Source organism: Lissotriton vulgaris, chromosome 4_1 (assembly GCF_964263255.1).
Source record: "Lissotriton vulgaris chromosome 4_1, aLisVul1.2, whole genome shotgun sequence".
Taxonomy (NCBI): domain Eukaryota; kingdom Metazoa; phylum Chordata; class Amphibia; order Caudata; family Salamandridae; genus Lissotriton; species Lissotriton vulgaris.
In genome coordinates, this window is record NC_141691.1 from 1558769730 (window position 1) to 1558789511 (window position 19782).

Below are 19782 nucleotides of genomic sequence, written 5' to 3' on the forward strand. Positions count from 1 at the left end.
GATTTATGCGTAATGTGCAATGCCTTTATGCCTGTTCTATACCTCTAAATGTTTTCTTATGATTAGGAGGTTGTTTTGCCTAGTATGGTTTATGCTGGCGAGTTTATGTTTACCTGCGAGATCTATGCCTAAGGTGATTATTATTGCGTAGTGTCTTCCTACCTTTTACCAGTGGTTACTGGTTGTGTTCTACACTTGTTAGTTTGTGCTACAGTTATTCTAAGTGCTATTTCTACTAATTGCTGATTCTGACAGTGGACCACGTGGCCCTGTCATGTGTATATAATCCCCTGTAAATACTGCCCAGTGCCAGTTGGCACAGTGTATCTGTCTGATTATGATCTAATGTGTTTATGGTAATACAAAGGCTATTTTTATATCTAACCTTGTGTGGAGTTCTTTTTTGTGGTGTGCCTAGTGTGTTGCTGCTGTGTGTGTGTGTTGCGCAAATGCTTTACACATTGTCTCCGGGATAAGCCTAACTGCTCGTGCCAAGCTACCAAGGGGGTGAGCAGGGGTTATCTTGGCGTGTAACTCACTTGCCCTGACTAGAGTGGTGGTTTTGACCTAGCTTTGGCGCAAGCCTTAGCCAACCAGAAATCCCATTTCTAACAACAATGTATTTGTTTTGTTTAGATGTGTGTTTCAGGTAAGGGGGAGGGATGTAATATTAAATATACTATTCCCAGAGTGAGTGGGGAAGTGAGGGGGAAGTTCAGGAAGTAGAGGGAGCACTGTGTTATCCCCTTCATTCAGGGCTCATGTGGTACTGCCCGAAAGTGATGTTGCTACCTTAAAAAATAGCTGTAGGGGTCCCAACATTACTACCCCAACTACAGGTAACTCGCCTTATTAAACAGGATTACTTAACTGCATATTTGAATTAACAGTTTAGGCCGGTTTTCCATAAGATAATTATGAGTAGTGAAAAACATAACAATTTTCTCGAACAGAATTGGAAATGGTTACATTTCACAGGCAAAACTGCAATGAAAACCTACATTTGCAGCTGAATTTTTTTTCTTCTTTTCTATTCTTGAGGAAAAAATGTCTTCCTTTTCACCTCCATTATTTTTACAGAAGTAAATGTGTAAGGATAATGCAGGTGGAAAATGGATAGGAATGTTTGGTTAATACCCAAAAATCGTCAAGCTTGTGGGCATTCGCTAACCTTTGCTGACAGATCCACCAAAGAAAACCGGCAAAACCATCCTGTGGTTAAATTTACTCCCAGAACTATTCAGCCACACTGGTAGGATTTGTGTGTGGGAGAATTAGATTTACAAGGGAACATTCCATCATTCCCGATCCTGTAAATCAGCAATTGAATACTGCATTAGGAAATTGCGCAGAGATGAGCAAATGGTACAAATAACAAACCCGTACCTCACACTTCAAACAATGTACACTATTGCTGACATTTCAAGTTATCCATAACACCAGTGCTAAATAATAATTATAATGATCGGAAACTATAGCTTCCTTCTGTTACACTCCTTAGCAATCACATCTGTCAATCCAAATAATTCGAGATTGGGTGGGCTGCTCTTGGAACCTGCAAGCAGCAACGTGTGGTGCATCCGTGGCCTTCAATACTAGACCTTGCCCAACCAAGCTGCAGCTGTGGCAGACCATTATCTCTCTTTAGAGAGCACACAGCGTGCAGTGGTGTAACAATAGCCCCCGCAGCCCCCGTGGTGCTGGAGGACCCGAGCTCCCTGGGGCCCCTCTGGCACTGTGTAGAGGGGGCGGGGTCTGGAGAGCGCTGGCCCCTCCACATGCACTTTACAGTGGGGCCTCCTCAAGTTTTGGTATGCCCCTGACAATGTGCAGACTGAAGGGTAAGAGCCTGAAGGGAGAGCTCAACAGATGCAGCAAATGGAAGAGCTCCTGCGGGTTTCTGCTCTCCTATAACTGCTAGCTTATCTGCATAGAAACAATGCTATCATTTCTTTCCGAAAGTCTCCCATAAGGCATGCACAATATTCCATCATCGACCAATGAGAGCCAGAGGAATCCTCAGTGGTCTCAAGGAGTCAAAACGCCCAAATGACTGAATACGTAGGACCTTGTTACGACCGCACAAGTAAAATAATGCATTCATCCTGCAAAGGGAATTACCACAGCAAAGAAGTCCTTTTTTCTGCTGCCAATTTATCGCAGAATTAGGAGTTGTGCAGGTCACAATGGTGGATAATAAGGTAATGTTGCATGCCTCCACAACTCTGAGCTGCAAAACCCAGGCAATTGTGCTTTTTCCCCCACACAAATTTTACCAGGTTGCACCTCCCAAACTTTGTTCCGATAAGAAAAACACTGGCTATGCGTGAAGTCTGTACAGACATGTAATCTGAGTTTGGGAGTGAATTCTCATCTGCTCTCAACTCAGGATTACCACAGCACTCATAATGAGAGCCTTAGTCTAAAATGATTTTGGAAATGCGAAAAGGAATTCATAAAAAGAAATTGCAGCACCTTCCAAAGTTCTAGTTTCAGCTGTTAGACATTTCTGTTTTCTGTTTTTTATGTCTCATGTTTTTTATTCATAGTTCTGATTATTGTGTTGTTTTGTATCACTGTTGATTGAGTTAAGCCTGTGTTGTGTTTTTAGTTGATTTTATAGGAGAACTTGACAAATATGCCTACCATCTGCACCCACAGAAACTTGTTCAATTAAAACCTGCCTATCAGTAAGTAAGGAATTTGTTTAATTGCCCATTAATTATCATTTGACTAACCAAAAACTAACCACACATAGAAAACATTTTGGGTACCACAATATATAATTACTAATTTTTAATTAATGGACTACTGACCAATAACTTTACGCATGGAAATGTACTAACAATAGAGAAGTCAACATCCCTGTCACTGTATTTAACAATGCTCCGAGAAGATAACTGTGAAGAAATAACTGGCAGAATGAAAGAAGAATTTATCATTTGCCTTACTTCACAGATCCCAATCCTCCCCAGATTATATTCTGCCATATGCTATTTATACTCTACAACCTGGAGCACTCTGCACAATGAATGCTTCCAAATATGTAAATGTCAGCATAATTATCAGTACACCAGCAAGAAATACCTTGCCACAGTTTTCCATATTGCTAAAACTAGTATATTGAGAGTTGGCTCCTACACATAGTCCTGAATATTTGCAGGTACCCGGGCTAGTAAGTATGGCTCTACTTTTTAACCAAACCTACACCAGCGGAACTAAGGAATACTGTGGCCCCGTGATGCCAACACATCGTTGGTCATCTCCAAACCAATGCCAGCTAACTTCTTAAGGAGGGTGTCCTTTAAAGTATTAATTTGGTTAGTGAGGATTGGAACAAACACTGGGGGAAAAAATCACAAAGCATGTTGGTTGCCACTATGTAATGTCCTTTCTGGCTAGTTGAGTCAGTCCATACTCCAAACACCTTTTACCACTGTATTATGAAAACAAGATTGTGGCGGGGCTAACATGTGACAAGGTTTGTGTGTATTTGTTGCATTATATGTTATTGTAGAGGTGCTGTTGTCTTTTGTTTTGTAGACTTCAATGCAATTTTGTTGTACTGTACTGAGGTTGTTGTGTTACATTCTGATTTGACTGTTTTGCTCTGATGTGCCTTTTTATGTTTTAATAGTGTTGTCATCCTACTTTTTTTTTTGTTATGGTGATATGTTCTGTTATTTTCTTTAGATAACTCACAACAGCCCTGCTACATTTCCAACTAAAAGCAGCAAAAGTGTTTAAAATTCCCATGACAAGCAGCTATTTACCATTCTCTGAGGTGATAAAATAGTGCTTCTCAGGCTCTTCAACTATTTGAGACACTAATAGCACGAAAAAGTGCCACAGATCTTGACTTAACGCTCCAAGAATTCACTTTGAGGCAGATGCACAACTTTTGCGGTCGCAAATGGGAATTTGGCACATTTGCAACCGCATAAAATGTTAGCCCAAGGTACAATCCATATTTTGCGAGTCGCAAGCCTATTAGCGACTTGCAAAAAATGGTTTGCAACTCGCTATTAGGAAGGGGCTTGCCAAGGGCCTCCTTTCTTAATAGTGAGTGCAAATGGCATTTTAGATTGTTTTGCGATGGCATTTGCAGTCACAAAATACTTGCAGTTTAACACCCTTTTCAAAAGGGTGGTAAGCTACTCGCAAATGGGAAGAGGTCCCCAGGGGAGCTTTCTCCACTAGAAGTCTGTTTTTGGTGTCATGGTGGCATGTATTAGGAACTTAAGTGAACATTTTCTTAAGTGTATTTAATGCTTCTTCAACTTGATAGCCACAAGGGAAACCTCCTTTCATATTTTCCTTCTACAGAACAGGAATAAAATCAGAAATGAGATGTGCAAAATTCTTAAAGAATCAGGGATACAAATTTCCAAATTGAAGAAAAATGTGGTTATCCTTTACATTGGGAGGCTGGGGCCATTCAAAGATGGCTAACATATCCATTGATAAAACAGATGCATTCGACTTAAACTTCAGATATTTGGCCTTTCCCTTATGAAATTCATATTGCTCACGTACTTTAGATGTTCAGTAGGGTTTATAGAAAAAGGCAAAATGACATCCAGGTATATTAGCACAAAATGATTCAAGACATCAAGAAAAATGTAATCCATAACTTATTGGAAAAGACAAGAGTACTGTATGACCCGAATGGCGTTTCTTGATACTCAAAACGTCCAAACCGTATGCAAAAAACATTTTCCATTCATTCACTTACATTTTATACTCAGGAAATGGTATGCAGAAATCAAGTTTGCTAAAAATGTGTGCTTCTTGAACACATTCTAGAATGTCTTTAATGAGAAGTAACTGATCCCAATTGTTGGCAGAATTCGATTTATCCTTTTAAAGTCTATACACGGTCTGAGATCTTTATCTTTCTTGGGAGCAAAGAATAAGAGTTCTCAAGTTGGCGATTAAGGATATTCAATTAACCAATTCCGAAAATTCTCTTTCAGATTGGCCATAAGAATCTCCTTATTCTCTGACAATGAATAGATGTACCAACGCGTACAACAGGGCCTGGTTCAAATGCTATAGTGGAATCATACATCTGATGTGGGGGTGAGGGGAGTAAACACCTAATATTTGCAAAAACTGTAGCAGATGTACTAGACTGCAGTTGCACTAGACAGAGATTAGCCCCTATCAGTTTTGAGGGTTCTTATTATTTCAGTTCTTCTGTAGGGGATCAGTAATATCCTGAAGCATGCCAATGACCATGGCAAAACTGTGATGATGATGATATTGTTCTGGTTGCCAAAGGATTGTGCCTCTTCAGCCAGGGAATGCCAAAAATCACAGCATCATTTGGAGAGGCCATTAAGTCAAAAGTAAGTCAAAATATTGATCTCTGATGATCAAGAGAGAGACCTGTTATGGAAGTACAATCTTATGAATTGATCCTGAAGCCAACAGCATACTATCAATAGTCTGTACTTCTTCAGGTACCATTTAGCTCTCTTAGGAATGTTATCCGTAATCACTCGGTCACAATTAATAAACATCCCACTAGTTCCACTATCCAACAGCACAGGAGCAGTCCTCAATGTAATTTTCTAAAAAAACGAATGCTTGTCTGAGCCAGCTATAGAAGATCCAACATAGGGTAATAAATGCACTTCTGCCCCTGTCTCTTTCACAGAGGTCGGAGTCTTATCTAAATCCTTATTAGGATATATATGGCAAGCACAATAAAACCACCAGTTCATGGTTGATCTTTTTCAGTCTCTCTCAAGTGACCCAGGGTGCCCCCAGTTGCATGGGTTCAACATGAGGAGAGCAGTCAGTGTTTTCTTTAATTTTTTGAAAAGGTAAGGCTCTGGAAAAATTGAAAACCCAACACGAGAATTGTTTCTCTCATTATGTTTCTCTTGAAGTCTGAATTTAGTTAAAAAAACAATGTCAATAAGTTCAAAAATGTCCTATGTTGATGACTGCGAAATAATTCATCTTTCATCTCTTCTTCTCATCCATATCAATATAATATAATTGCAGGTTCTCTCAATCCAAGTAGTCTCAGCAGCAGATTGGAAAACAACAGTCATCTACTTTAGTGCATTCAGAATATCACTGATGGTCTCCTCAGTAGAATGCTCACTATCATGACCTTCAAACATCTTCTTGAATGCAAGCATAAAGGCAGCATAAGTCTCCAGAAGTAGAAGAGGAACAGTAACTACATTTGTAGTCAAAGCATGTCCAGCAAGGACATCCTACTGTAGCTCAATCAAAATAAAACTGAAAATAGTGAAAACAAAATGCACAACTTAAATTTCACAGGATCACCAGAAAAACTGGGCATCAGAAAGTGCTATAGTGATATTTGTAGACTTTGATAATAAGGTTTGCTTTAAAGCCCTATTCTCAAGTCAGGATTGTTGTACATCTTGAGCCAGGTCTTGAGCAGGACTATAGAAGTTTTGGCATCACAATCTGAAAATGACTTGATGCACTGAAACTCTCTTGTTTTCTTTGTGATTGCCCAAAGAAAAAACAGCTTCTCCCTTTATCCATGGTGCCTCGCTACCTTTAACATATATGTAACCGGTGTCATGTGCCTCCTTAAGAGGATCCAGTTTGGAGGGAAAAGTCGTAAAGCACAGAAAAAACTTCCTTAGCAATATGAATGATTCCTGACCAAAGGTGAAGCACTTGACAAGAGTCAATGGCTCCATAAAAAAGAGCACAAATGAAGGATGCCCAGGGACATATTTATGAAGGGGTTGTGTTGCTTTTGCACCATGAAACGTGGTTCAAAAGTGATGCAACCCCTAAGATGCAATTTATCAAGCCATGCAAGTCCCCCTTGCATGGCCCTGAGTGGCTTGATAAATCCAGAGTAAGCAACGCAGTGCAAATCCCTGTGTTGCGTTACTCTGCCCCAGAGAGCCATTCCATGGGTGGGACATGGGGGTTACCACGCAAAACCAATGAATGTTGATGCGTTCCCACATTTGCCATTACTGGCAGACCTGGGAATACATAAAAATGCTACGCCTACCCAGTGGAGGTGTAACAAGGAGAAATATATTTTTTCTGCCTCATATTTTCCTTTTTTCTGCAGCACACATAGAAAGTGGAAAATGTCTCAGGGGATTGTTTTTGTGCAGGAAGGTGTCTCTTCCAGCATAAAAACAATCCTGCTTACAGTGCAGGCACCCTTGCACCACCATGGTGCAAGACTGCGTGCGCTGGCGCTAGGCAGCACATTGTGGGCCAGAGCTGGGAAAAGGCAGGAATGTGCCTTTTTGTGATAAATATGGTGCATTTCTGTCCTTTCCCTGTAATGTAGTGCAGCAAGGTGACTTGCTGCGCTGTGCTACAATTTGATAAATATGGGCCAAAGTATCTAAAGTTGGCAAAGAACAAGACACAACTACAGCAATTGAAAGCACTGCGACCCTTCCTTTTCAGATACGAGCTGTCTTATGTATGAGCAGAGCTAGAAATGTCTTAATAGGATAATGGTCACACAGGTACACTCTGGTTGCACACACTGGGATGATGACCATCTTAATTAAGGAAGAATATAACCCTAACCACACCCATTGTCACAGGAAAATGTATAGCAGGTGCAAGAAGAGATCTATCATCATGCCCATGATCCATTGGAACTCCCATATCACTTCACTCCTTCCTTCGAATTCTCACCCTGGCATCGTGGATGGTGCAGAGAGCAGCTCACCAGCAGAAACCACTCAGGGCTGCCAGGGTCCCCAGCATGCCAGCAGCACTGCATGTAGTAAATGTGGAATTATTTGTGCATGGATTCATGCCACTATCCCCTCAGTTATTGAGGAAGCAGTTTCCCCACCATTGCCATCACAGTACCAAGGTCACTCTCAAGTTCTAGATATTCAGAAACTAGATTGGTAGGAATTTAGGAGATCAGTTTGAAAATGGGAGGTAGGAACTATGATGTGAATGTTAATTTAATAATTTAACGGAAAAGGGGAGTTTGAAAAACTGGTCCCAGGCTTTCAAAGTTATTAGGGGGTTAGGAATTTTTAGTGAGGGGGTGGTCTGATCAGACGTTAGCATTAATCGGTGAACAACCTTTACAACGAAACTTTTACAACGCACTACCATTACAACGCGGTCATTACAACGCAAACCATTACAACGCATTGTGCTGGGGGGCTCTCTAGGATAGGGAATACGTTTAATTTTCCATCCAACACCTTCCCTAGTATCCACGGGGACTGGAGTTGGAATAGAAAATTAAACTTTTCACTATCCAGCACCTCTAAGCGCTATGCGTTATAAAGGTATGCGATGTAAAAACCTCATTTTAAAGGCAGGCATTGTAATAGCCTGCATTGTAACATCATACATCCGCATTAATCATAATATTTACACTTTTAGGAATGGGTTGAGAATTCTAGTAATTAGTACGTTAATATCATTGGTGGGTGATTTTAGAAGTTAGTTGGGAATAGGGACATCCATACAGGATGAAGGGTTAGTGAAAGCTATGGTTTGGAGTAAACCTTTGATGTTTAGATTTGTAAAAGATAATACATTTGTGCTTTTCTGGTGTATGTTCAGGTGTGTAGCAGCTTGAAAATCGTTTTTCCGCTCCTTATGTGCAGTTAGTATCTTTTCAGAGAAGATGTGGGCAAGCTCAGTAAAACTAGAGGGAGAAACAATATGCCTATTTTTTTAGTTAGTTTTATGTAATGCTTGATCATTTTGCAGACAGTGTTGGGATGCTTTAAGGCTTCAATAATACGGATTTGAAGACGTTTGCTTTGATTAGTTAAGTATTTGTGTTTTTTCAGTATTCAAATTGAAATTCAAGCCTTTATGAGAAGAAGAGGTACTCTTGTTGAAAATGGCATGGTCAAAAAGAAGTCAAGGTTAGGGAAGTTGCTGCTGAATGTTCAGTGAGGACCCTTGTTGGACTTGACCCACCCTGCAAGGTCATTCCACACTTTTTGCCTTCACCCCTCTTGTTTCTGAGATTGTTTTTGTTGGCTTTTATTACTGTGTGCACCTTACCACTGCTAACCAATTTTAGCGTACTTGTGCTCTCTCCTTTAAACATGGCACATTTAATTTACTTCTAAGCCCCTAGTAAATTGGTAACACATCTGCTCAGGGCCTGTTAATTAAATGCTTATAGTGGGTATGCATCACTGATTGTGCTACCCACTTAAGTAACCTTTTTAAGCATGCCCCATACATGCCATTACAGCCTGTGTGTATAGTTACAAATTGCCATTTTGTCCTCGCAAGATAAACCTTTTGTCTTGCTAAAACCTTCCGTTTTGATACATATAAATCACCCCTACAGTGGGCCTTAAAGTGCCTATGAGGCATGGTGCATTGTATTTAAAAAGCTTGGGAATATGCCTTTAGGTTTTACATGTTCTAGTAGTGAAAAACTCTCACATTCACTGTGTACTATTGCAAGACCTACCTCTCCCATAGGATAACATTGGGTTGACTTATTAAATTTATTAAGTGATATCTTTTGACTTGGAGAAGGTAGGAAAGTTATCTTTGGTGTCTGGGGAACTATAAGTTAAAGCCCTCCTTTATGGTAAAGTCGGATTTTAAGTCACAATCCTGAAATGCCACTTTTATAAAGTTGGCTTTTTCTTGTCCTAACCAATTGGTGCATGCAGCCTTTTCCTGGGTCGCATGACTAGTCGTAGTTGACAGTCAGCCTTTGTGTATTCCTCCTAGACAGCATCATAATAGATTGTCTGGGTGAAGGCAGGATGGGCTATCTCTGGCAGGATGGGGGCAGAGTTGTCCCTTACCACACTAGCACTTCAAAGACACTGGCTCAGCTCACAAACAAAGGACTTCACACTAGCCTATAGTGCCCACAGACAGACTGGGACGAAGGCAGGAAATTCCAGACACTTCTGTAGGAGGAAACTCCAAAAGCTTCTTCCACTTCAAAGAGGGCTCCAAGTATAAAAAGAGGACTCCCAGACCCACTCTTCAATACATTCCTATACCTGTGGATACTACAGAAGAAGAATGCCCTGCTGCATAAGGTCTGCCCTGCTTGCTAAGAAGGAAGTCTCGACCTGCACCCTTCATCCCAAGTTAAAGTGTTTACAAGGGTCAGCTGACTGACCTCTTGATCTGAGCTATAAGGATAACAAGCTCCAGAGGCCTCCATGCATCTGCCCAGCTGACAACCTGCTGCCCGGACCTGCAACTAGATCTGTATCTGGAACTGCTTGAGTCCTACAGGCCTCTGCTAAAGTGAGTTTCTGAACCTCAAGAGGTGCCCCTCAGGTCCTGGACTATAGGTGTGGAATCAGTTGAGCTCCTCCTTGAAGAATTGAAGAAATCATGAAGTTGTGGGCTCTTCACGATCATGAGCAGGCCAGTTCGGGACAAGATCTTGCCAGCCACACTGACCGGAAATGCAAAGCTCATGTGAAACTGACTTTTCATGCCACAGCGACCACCACTGAAGACTGACTATGCAAGTTCTGCACTTCACACTACAGCATCGACAGTTCATGGTGACTGCCAACGGAAAGTTCAGCAATGACCATCCACTACACCTGTCAGGACCTACGCGCTAGTGCAACAAGCTTTCCCATATCCTTGCAGCCTCCTCCACTGCAAACTGGACTCTTTGGGCTAGACTTTAGAAGGTAACTCTTTCAGAAGGACTATCCTGGGCCATTTACCCAGCCTGCGCTCTATCTCATCGGCCTGAACTTGTGACTATCACCCAGTCTCACACAACCAGATAACCGTGAGTGGCGCTTTGTCCTTTTAGGTGCTATACTTACCATAAATCTTTGAAATTGCACATCTCTGCTTCTACGGATTATATGTTTGTCAATTTGGTGTCAAATTTATTAAATTGTACTTAATTGTTCTAAATAGGTGTGCTATTTTTCTTGTGGTCTATTTTCACTTTATTACTGTTTCAGGAATGCGACTAATACTTTACACATGGCCTCTAAGTTAAACTCGACTGACATTGTGCCCAGCTCCCAGGTGGCTAAGCACCAGTTATTTTGGTTACCTTTTTGTAGTTCACCCTGACATGAATTGTGGCTGTTTCCTGAGAAGGGCTAACACTACCTCAACCAACAACCTTATTTTTCACATCCCTGCATCCTTGTATGACTGTGGTGGGATCATCTATTCAATACTCTAATTGATGGAACTTTGAGGGAGATGATTTACATAAAGCCTCTGGTGACATAAATCATCAAAATAGGGTTGATGCTTAGAAAAGAGGAAAAAGAATGTCATAGAAAACTCTGTCTCATTTAAGTTGAGTTTATAATGTAACAAAAATTAGTCATCTGTGACTCAATCAGATTACAGGCAAAGTGATGCTTCATGCATGTGAGAGAAGTCAAGGCTCAAATATATACCTCACTACACTCATAGTTCACTAGTATTGATAACAGGACTATATTCTCACTGAGTTAACAAGCATGTGCCTCACTAAGCTCACGAGGATTAGTAGATGACCTTCCTGAGTTACAAAAAATGAATACAAGGAAAATTATTATTTTGACTATGACAGATATACATGAACATGACCACTCAGATGATGTCAGAATGATGTTACAGAAAGAAGCAACTCTTTGACATCTTTCTGTTTCAGCAAGTACATCTGCTAGCTTGAGAAAGACAACATGGGTGCAACAGGTTACAGTGACATTAAAACAGGGCATTGCATATAGGCTTTTCACATTCAGAAGATTTGAAGCATATTTGTTTTAAGTTGTTTTGCTACCCATATTGGTTGAAAAAGGGTTGGAACCTCTAACTCAGCCAATGGCACTTTCTTGTACTGTTGCTGTACCAGTTTCAACAAAGATGGTACCAAACCAATTCCCAGCTCTCAACTATTTTTGGGAACAACCCTTGTGGCAACAACTCTGGGTTTTGATAACTATTTTGCCGGTGCCTGCAAAAGACATTTTACATTTACAATTGTATGTTCTTTTGTTCCTTCTAAAATAGAGCACTTGTACCACCACTCTATTGAACACTGCTTTCAAGGAATAACAGGCTCAACCTATCCATCAAGAGAGACCAAGTGCCAGTTGCAATATTGGAGCATACGATCAATGTGTATCCAGATGTATTTTGGAAAGTATATTGGACCAAATCTACAAATTACTGTTCATAAAATACTGGTCACGATTTTCGACCAGCGTTTTTGCATCAAATAAAGACATTTAACAACTGGCTTACGTACTTATAGATCAGTTCTTAAAATTCAAATAATAGTGCGTTTCAATCTAACCTACTTCATGAATGTTATTGGGTTAGGGCACAAATTATGACTCATTGCGATTGAAGGATATCACAGGTTTTTTAATTAAATATAGCACACTTTAATGCATTAATAAGATAAAGCAAACGGTTTTTTTCCCCCAAAATGTAGCCGGATTTCCGTAAAGGAAAGTGAGCTGCATTTAAAAGAATGCTTTCTTTTTCTAAGTTTAAGAGTTGGTGGTTGTCCCTTGAACCACTGACTATTTTTCAACAATCTTTATTTTTGCATTCACAAAAAGGGACCTTCTTTTCTTTTGAGAATGCATTATTACCTCCTTTGAGATGTCAGTACATTTTCAATGTGTTGTGACTTGATTTTCTTTTGCAAAACATTGATACATACGTTACCAATGCAGTATTTCGAAGGGGCATCTTTGGAATCCCATTTTAGGGATTATAAAAACTTTTCTGACTGGAAATTAAATAAGAGCAAAGGAAAACCATTTTAACAGTCATAACCACCGATCTGAAGCGTTTGTGACCATTAAAATTCATAATAAATCTTGCACTATCAGTCTTACAGGGACATAGGAAAATAAGAACCTAACCTGGTAGTTTGGTATGAGTACTAAATTTGTTTCTGTGAAGTGGTACACATTTTGAGTAGAAACATTCAAAACTTGAATAATGGAAATGTTCCGCAACTGGGCCATACTCCCACTTCTATTATTATTAAAACAGGGTGACAGTCTAGAAGATTTGACATATTTATCTTCAATTGACATGCTATATTTCGCACCTAGAAACCATGGCTCAATGTTGAACAGCAGTAAAAATGTAAAATCTCTGTGCCAGGGCTGAGGAAAAGCTACCTACTGTGATGTCTTCATTCTTTGTTCAGTCTAGGTACAAGACTTGACATGAAACAACACTGAACCTATATCCACTTTGCTGGAATCACAAAACATAGTGTTTGTCAAAATTCTAAAGTGGCCACAGCACCAGTGCCATAAGGTTTCAGACAGGTTCAAATAAAAACTAGAGAGGCACTAAGAGACCGGACAAAATACGACAACCCCGTAATATTACATATTTTATTTCATATGCATTTTTGAACTAATATTGAAAGGCAGGTAGGAATGTTGTTAGCAAACCCATATGGGGTCAACTTTAGGACAAAGATGCATTGCTGACATTATTTTAGAAATGTAGTTGGTTTTAATGATAACTAATTGTATAAAACACAACATCTATGTGTTAGTCCTGCAGTAGCCTTATAGCATCTCAGTCGCACATTGCAAGAGACAGAGATATATACATTGGGCTTTGCAATGCTTTTAGGTTCTACTGCAGCCGGACAGAGTGTGTATTTACAGGATGTTTACTCTTAAGAAGTGCTTAAAAATAGCAACTCCTAGCTCATCTGCAAAAGGCATATAAAACGCCTGCTATAAAATAAGAACGTTTATGCAGTCAGGAAAATGAACTATCCTGTAAAATGGGAAACAATAACCATATAGAGAAATTGTAATACATTGGAAGTGAGGTAGAATATGTCTTGTGATTGCAATATGTGCTCTGACGTCTGTCCAAAGTTTATACTCTGGAAAAACAGAAATACTGAATAAAAAATAATAATGCAGATACAGAAGAATCTATAGTAATGATGACCATATCTCAGGTGAGATGCACATAAAAAGCCCCGTCAGCTGGCATTTTGTTCTTATGGAATCCATGTGTGTCCGTTGAAACCAAGTCAGATTTAATCGTTTGAGTACTGAGTGCTTTGTAAAGTATAAACATTTTAGAAGATGTAATGATCAACTGCTGCAGTTGGGTATAAAGAATTAATCATCTTTCCATCTCTGTTAAGTACCTAGGTTTGCCCTGCTCACTTTGTAAAAACCGAATGCTCTGGTTATTTATTGTTTTTACATAGATTAGCCATAACAAAATATTCCAAAAATGTTATCCAAGATTACTCTTAACTTTTTGAATAGGATCAGAAAATCATAGGTGCATACTTAGAATCCCTTAGCTTATTGACAAACTTTTCTTCCCAAACACTCTCTTCCACAACCGTATATAGAGATCCTGAATTTTCACTCCACCAAAGGACATATTACACACAGGTTTCTTTTTGCATGTTTTTTCTTCCCTAATATTGAGAATTGCACTCTTCTTGTCTCGCACAACACAAATTCTCCTTTGAAAATTCACCCTCACTTACTTGCTCACCATCATCGAAAGACAAACATATTTTACTTTGGTGTTATTTTTCCTTCAAACCACAAAAAAGTGTCCCATGGTCCTACATGAACCACCACGTTTCGGGGCTGGACACATTTAAGAATTTGCTAAATGACTATCACATCGATAACACTTTCGAGAACCCTTACTCTGAAATTTGACATTTTTGCTATATTTGGGACGTTTAAATTTACCCTCTCATGCTAATTTTCCCAACCTTTTCACATTCTGCCAGCATCAGCCAGCACAGGTAAGCGCAGTGGGGCTGTGCAGGGTGTGGTGGGAGAAGCTGACAGACGATGGAATAGGTTTTATTTATTTATTTAATTATACCTATTCCGTCGTAAGTCGGCAAACCCCCCACCCCGCCCTGCCTCACCTCGTTTACCTGTGCCGGCCACCGCTGCATTCAGCATACTGTGTACCACTTTTAATGGCTTTCACATTTCTAAATTAAAGTTCCACTTTTCTTAAAATTACTAAAATATCCCCATCCACCCACAGTCTTTCCCACTGTAACCGGGCCGAGGGGCCGCTCCCCCTTTCACCCCGGAGTGTGCCTAAACTCTGTGACCCCCCCCCTCTTCTCTCCGCAGGTGGCCGACTCCACGAATTGGGCCCCGGGGGCGGTCCAGTATAGCTGTGATGAGGAGGACCTAGAACACGGCCCCTTTAACTGGCCCGGAGCAGGTGATGAGGAGGAGGGACTGACCTTCCCTTTAAAAGAAGCACGAAACCAGGACCAGGTGTGTCTATACACCGGAGGAGTGGTCAGAGAGGTGCAGAGTGGAGGAGCGGCGTGGAGCAGAGGATTCGAGTGGAGTGCGGAGCGGGGAGAAGAAGAGACGGAGAAGAGAGGAGAATACAGGAATCGCGGATTGCCTGGGAGAGCGAGTACAGAGGGACTCTACGAATCCACGGGGACATCTCAACCAGCCCGGACCAAGACGGCCAAGGAAGAATCAGCCGAGCGAGAGAACGACGGAATAGCGGTCAGGGGAGCACTGGAGAGCGGAGAGGAGGAAGACCCAAGCTACCAAGAGCCAGACGGGCTGCTGAGACAGGCGACCCCCACGATCCCAGGAGGGCACCGGACCCACGATCCGCCCAGCCACTCCCCCGGAGGGGCGTGGCTAACAGAGGTACGGGGTCGGGTCACTGGGTGGTTGAGGTTGGGGAAAGGACGACCGGCTGGCCCCTAGTGTAAAGTGTCCCCCTGCACTCACCTCACTGATCGTATCCAGAGTAAAGCACCCAGTCTTCCCTCACTCCCTTTCCCCCTTGTGCTGGCTGTAGCCACATACCGAATACTCACCCCTCCTCTGTTTTCTGTTTCCCCCCCTCGGTGGAGCCTGGGTCGCGACGGAGCCCGCAGTGCCTGGGAGGAGGACCCCGACCCGACGCCGGGAGCCCGACAGAAACAGCAAACCCCGCCGAGAAAGAAGCCGGTCCCCTCGACCTTTGTTTATGCGCCCCACCTGTACTGACAGACTATTTCACGCAATAAAACCTAGTCTAAACCCAACTAAGACTCGCCTCTTGCCTATCCCCACCCAAACTGCCACAGTGGTGGTGAATGCGGGCACGGCAACCATCAGTGTAACCGATATGGAAGCTATCCTGGAAAGACTAGCCAAAGGGCAAGAACGGCTGGAATGGGTGGTGGAAAAGCAAATACAGTCGGCGGATGCCGACCGGGAAATAATGAAGGCGGCTGTGACCGCGAATGCCTTGAACCCGGTGATACCTACGGTAGCCCCCTCGACCGGCCTAACTCCTCACAGCATAGGGGGAGTGTCCCTGCAGAAGTACCTTCCGGGGGAAGATCCAGATGCGTTCTTGCTGAACTTTGAACGTGCAGCCCGCGCCTGCAGCTGGCCGGTGGCCAAGTGGCCCTTCTTCTTGGCCCCCCTGCTGGTGGGAGAAGCGCAGGCCGCCTACCAGGTGGCCAACCCCACCGGGGACACCCCTTATGCCACCATCAAGGGGATAATCCTGGACCACCTGGGCCTAGACACTGAGGCCTATAGGATCAAGTTCAGGAAGGAGCGGAGTGTACCTGGAGAAACCCCGAAGACCTTGTTTGTGCGCCTGAAGATGGCTGCGGACAAATGGCTGACACCCCAACAAAGCACCAAAGAGCAAATCATGGATAAGGTGTACTTAGAGCAATTCCTGGAGGCTCTCCCGTACGCCACTCAGCGATGGTTAAGACAGCATCACAACCTGACGACGGCCCAGGCCGTCGAGATGGCTACTACCTACACGAGGGCACAGCCCCGAGGACCCTTCGCATGGGAACCGGAGAAGCCCAGAGCACCCACGAAGCCCGAGAAGAGACCCGTGCGTCTGCCAGAGATGGCGAGGCCCAAACCCTGGAGGCCGGAGCCCCACCCGCAAAACGGCCCGCAGTGCTTTGACTGCGGCAACTGGGGACACATTGCCAGGTTGTGCCCCCGGAGAAAGACTACCGAAGAACCCATGGAGGTCGGGTACCTTCCCCGAACAGTTCTGTACTCCGCCGAAATGGGACCCGCTTTTAGAGTAAGTGTGACAGTGAATGGGGCTCGCATACAAGCCCTGTTAGATTCGGGGTGCCGACAGTCAGTGGTACAGACCAAACACATCACAGCCGCCAATCTGATACCCAATGATCAGGTGTTCATACGCTGTGTCCACGGGGACGTCCGCCCCTATCCAGTGGCTCTACTACCCATCTACCCGAGGGAAGGCCGACCCCAGAACATCAAAGTGGGAGTCTTAGATACCCTCCCTGAGGATCTCATCATCGGGACTGATAACCCCTCTTTCCTGGAGATGTTCCATCATAGTCTGGGACCGACCTCAGAAAACATCCCCAGGCCCACACTCTTGTCCCAAGAACCCTGGGTCCTAGACCGCAGCTTTAAGTTTGCCCAGGCCAACGACAACACATTGTTCAACGCGTGGGACACCGCGCAACGGTTGCAAGGGCAGAACCCCCCGACATATCTACGCTTCTTGGTCAGAAACGACCTGCTCTACAGACAAGGAAAGAAAGACGAACCGGAACAGCTGTTAGTCCCCTTGGTGTTCCGAGAACAGATCCTGTTCTACTCGCATTCCCACCTCGTCGCCGGACACACAGGGGCTGAAAAAACAACCCAGACCCTCCTCCGCCATTTCTATTGGCCCGGCATATACAAAGATGCATTGGAATACTGCCAGAGGTGTGAAACGTGTCAGAAAAAGAATATGACTCGTCCCCCAGCGGTGCCTCTACAGCCTCTTCCCATCATAGGGGCACCCTTCGAGCGCGTGGGCATGGACCTGATAGGACCCCTTCCGAAGACGAAAAAAGGACACCAATATGTGTTGGTCATGGTGGACTACGCCACCAGGTTTCCAGAGGCGTTTTCGTTGGCATCCACCACCACTCGGCAGGTAGCCGATCGAATGCTCGAACTGTTTTCCAGAGTGGGGTTCCCGAAAGAAATCCTAACTGATCAAGGGACCCCATTTGTCTCCAAACTGATGAAGGAGGTGTGCAGGATGTTAGATATCCAACAAATCCGCACCGCAGTGTACCATCCACAGACAGACGGACTCGTGGAGAGGTACAACCGTACCTTGAAGACCACGCTGAGGAAGATGTTGGAAGTGAACGGCGCGGATTGGGACCAAGTGTTGCCTCTTGCGTTATATGTAATAAGGGGGCAAAAACAAAGCAGCACCGGGTTCTCGTCCTTCGAACTACTTTACGGGAGACAACCAAGGTCTCTCCTGGATATGACGAAGGAGGCTTGGGAGAACGAAACCCCTGAGGAGGCCATGAACACTCTGGAGTACGCCCAGAACCTCAGGTCCAAGCTGGGTAAGCTGAGGGACCTGGCCTATGCCCACCTGGACAATAGCCAGAAAAGACAGAAAGCGTGTTACGACAAGGGAAAAAAATGGAGGAGACTACAAAAGGGGGACTGGGCTTTGGTATTGTTGCCTTCCTCCCTGCAGAAGTTCAAAGCGGAATGGAGTGGCCCTTACCAGGTTGTATCCACTATTGGCAGTACAAGCTATAGACTTCAGATACACCCAAAGAAAACCCAGGTGTACCACATCAACCTGCTAAAGAAATGGCTGGGACCCCCTCCTACTGAAGTACACTTGGCCGATCATCCTCCCTCCTCCAATGGGAGCTCTCTGAACCAGCTCGTGCTCAATGAGGAGCTGCTGGCCCAAGAGAGGAAAGAGTTGATGACCACCCTGAACCGACATCACAAGGTCTTCTCCGACCAGCCAGGAAGAACCGCTCTGGCCGAACACCAAATACGAACAATTCCGGGAAGAGTGGTGAAAATTCGCCCTTATCGGGTGCCAGAAGCAAGAAGGAAGGGAATCCAACAGGAAATAGAAGACATGCTGAAACTCGGGGTCATCCGTCCATCCAGTAGTCAGTGGTCCAGCCCAATAGTGATGATACCCAAACCGAATGGAAGTCGCCGGTTTTGTATGGACTTCCGTGCCCTTAACGACATTTCCACCTTTGACGCCTATCCGATACCCCGGATAGACGAATTGATCGAAAAACTCGGAGAGGCCAAATACATCAGTACGATAGACTTGACCAAAGGATATTGGCAGGTGCCCCTGCGGGAAGAAGACAAACATAAAACAGCGTTCTCCACCGACTCAGGTCACTACGAATTCAATGTCCTACCCTTCGGGTTGCATGGAGCACCTGCCACCTTCCAAAGACTGATGAATAACGTCTTAAAAGGCCTCAAGCATTGTACATCCACCTATCTAGACGACATTGTCGTATTCAGTCCCGATTGGCCAACCCACCTGGCCCACCTGGAACAGGTGTTGGACACCCTCACTCAAGCCGGCCTAAGGATCAACGCCAAGAAGTCCCGAATAGCCTTCCAGAAAGTCAAGTATCTAGGATACGTGCTAGGACACGGTATGATAGAACCGCAGATCGAGAAGGTCCGAGCGATTGAGGAAACGCTTTTTCCGGGCTCCAAAAAGGAGATGCGTGCCTTCCTGTGGCTGATCGGGTATTACAGGCGGTTCATCCCCAGGTTCGCCCAGCTAGCCGCCCCCCTCACCCACACCCTCCGGACCACCTTCAAAGCGGCGGGGCTGGCGAACCCCACGGTGGAGATGTTGGATGCTTCTTCCGCCCTGAAAAGAACCATCACCACGACTCCCGTCTTGTCCTCCCCCGATTTCAACAGACCCTTTTCCCTGCACACAGACGCCTCTGACTACGGCATCGGGGCGGTTTTGTCCCAAACAAGGGAGGATGGGGCG

General features: G+C 43.8%; 1 protein-coding gene across 2 annotated transcripts in view; it reads left to right on the top strand.

Annotated features, from left to right (window-relative positions):
- NKAIN3 (sodium/potassium transporting ATPase interacting 3) overlaps positions 1-19782 on the top strand; it is a 2330126-nt gene that overhangs the window by 2253711 nt on the left and 56633 nt on the right. Inside the window, exon 6 of one of the 2 annotated variants that reach the window (XM_086965797.1) lies at positions 2612-2690. The exons of the other annotated variant lie outside the window; for it this stretch is intronic. Coding sequence (XP_086821923.1) covers positions 2612-2690 — 79 coding nt within the window. The remainder of the gene's footprint in view (positions 1-2611; positions 2691-19782) is intronic. 2 annotated transcript variants of the gene reach the window in all.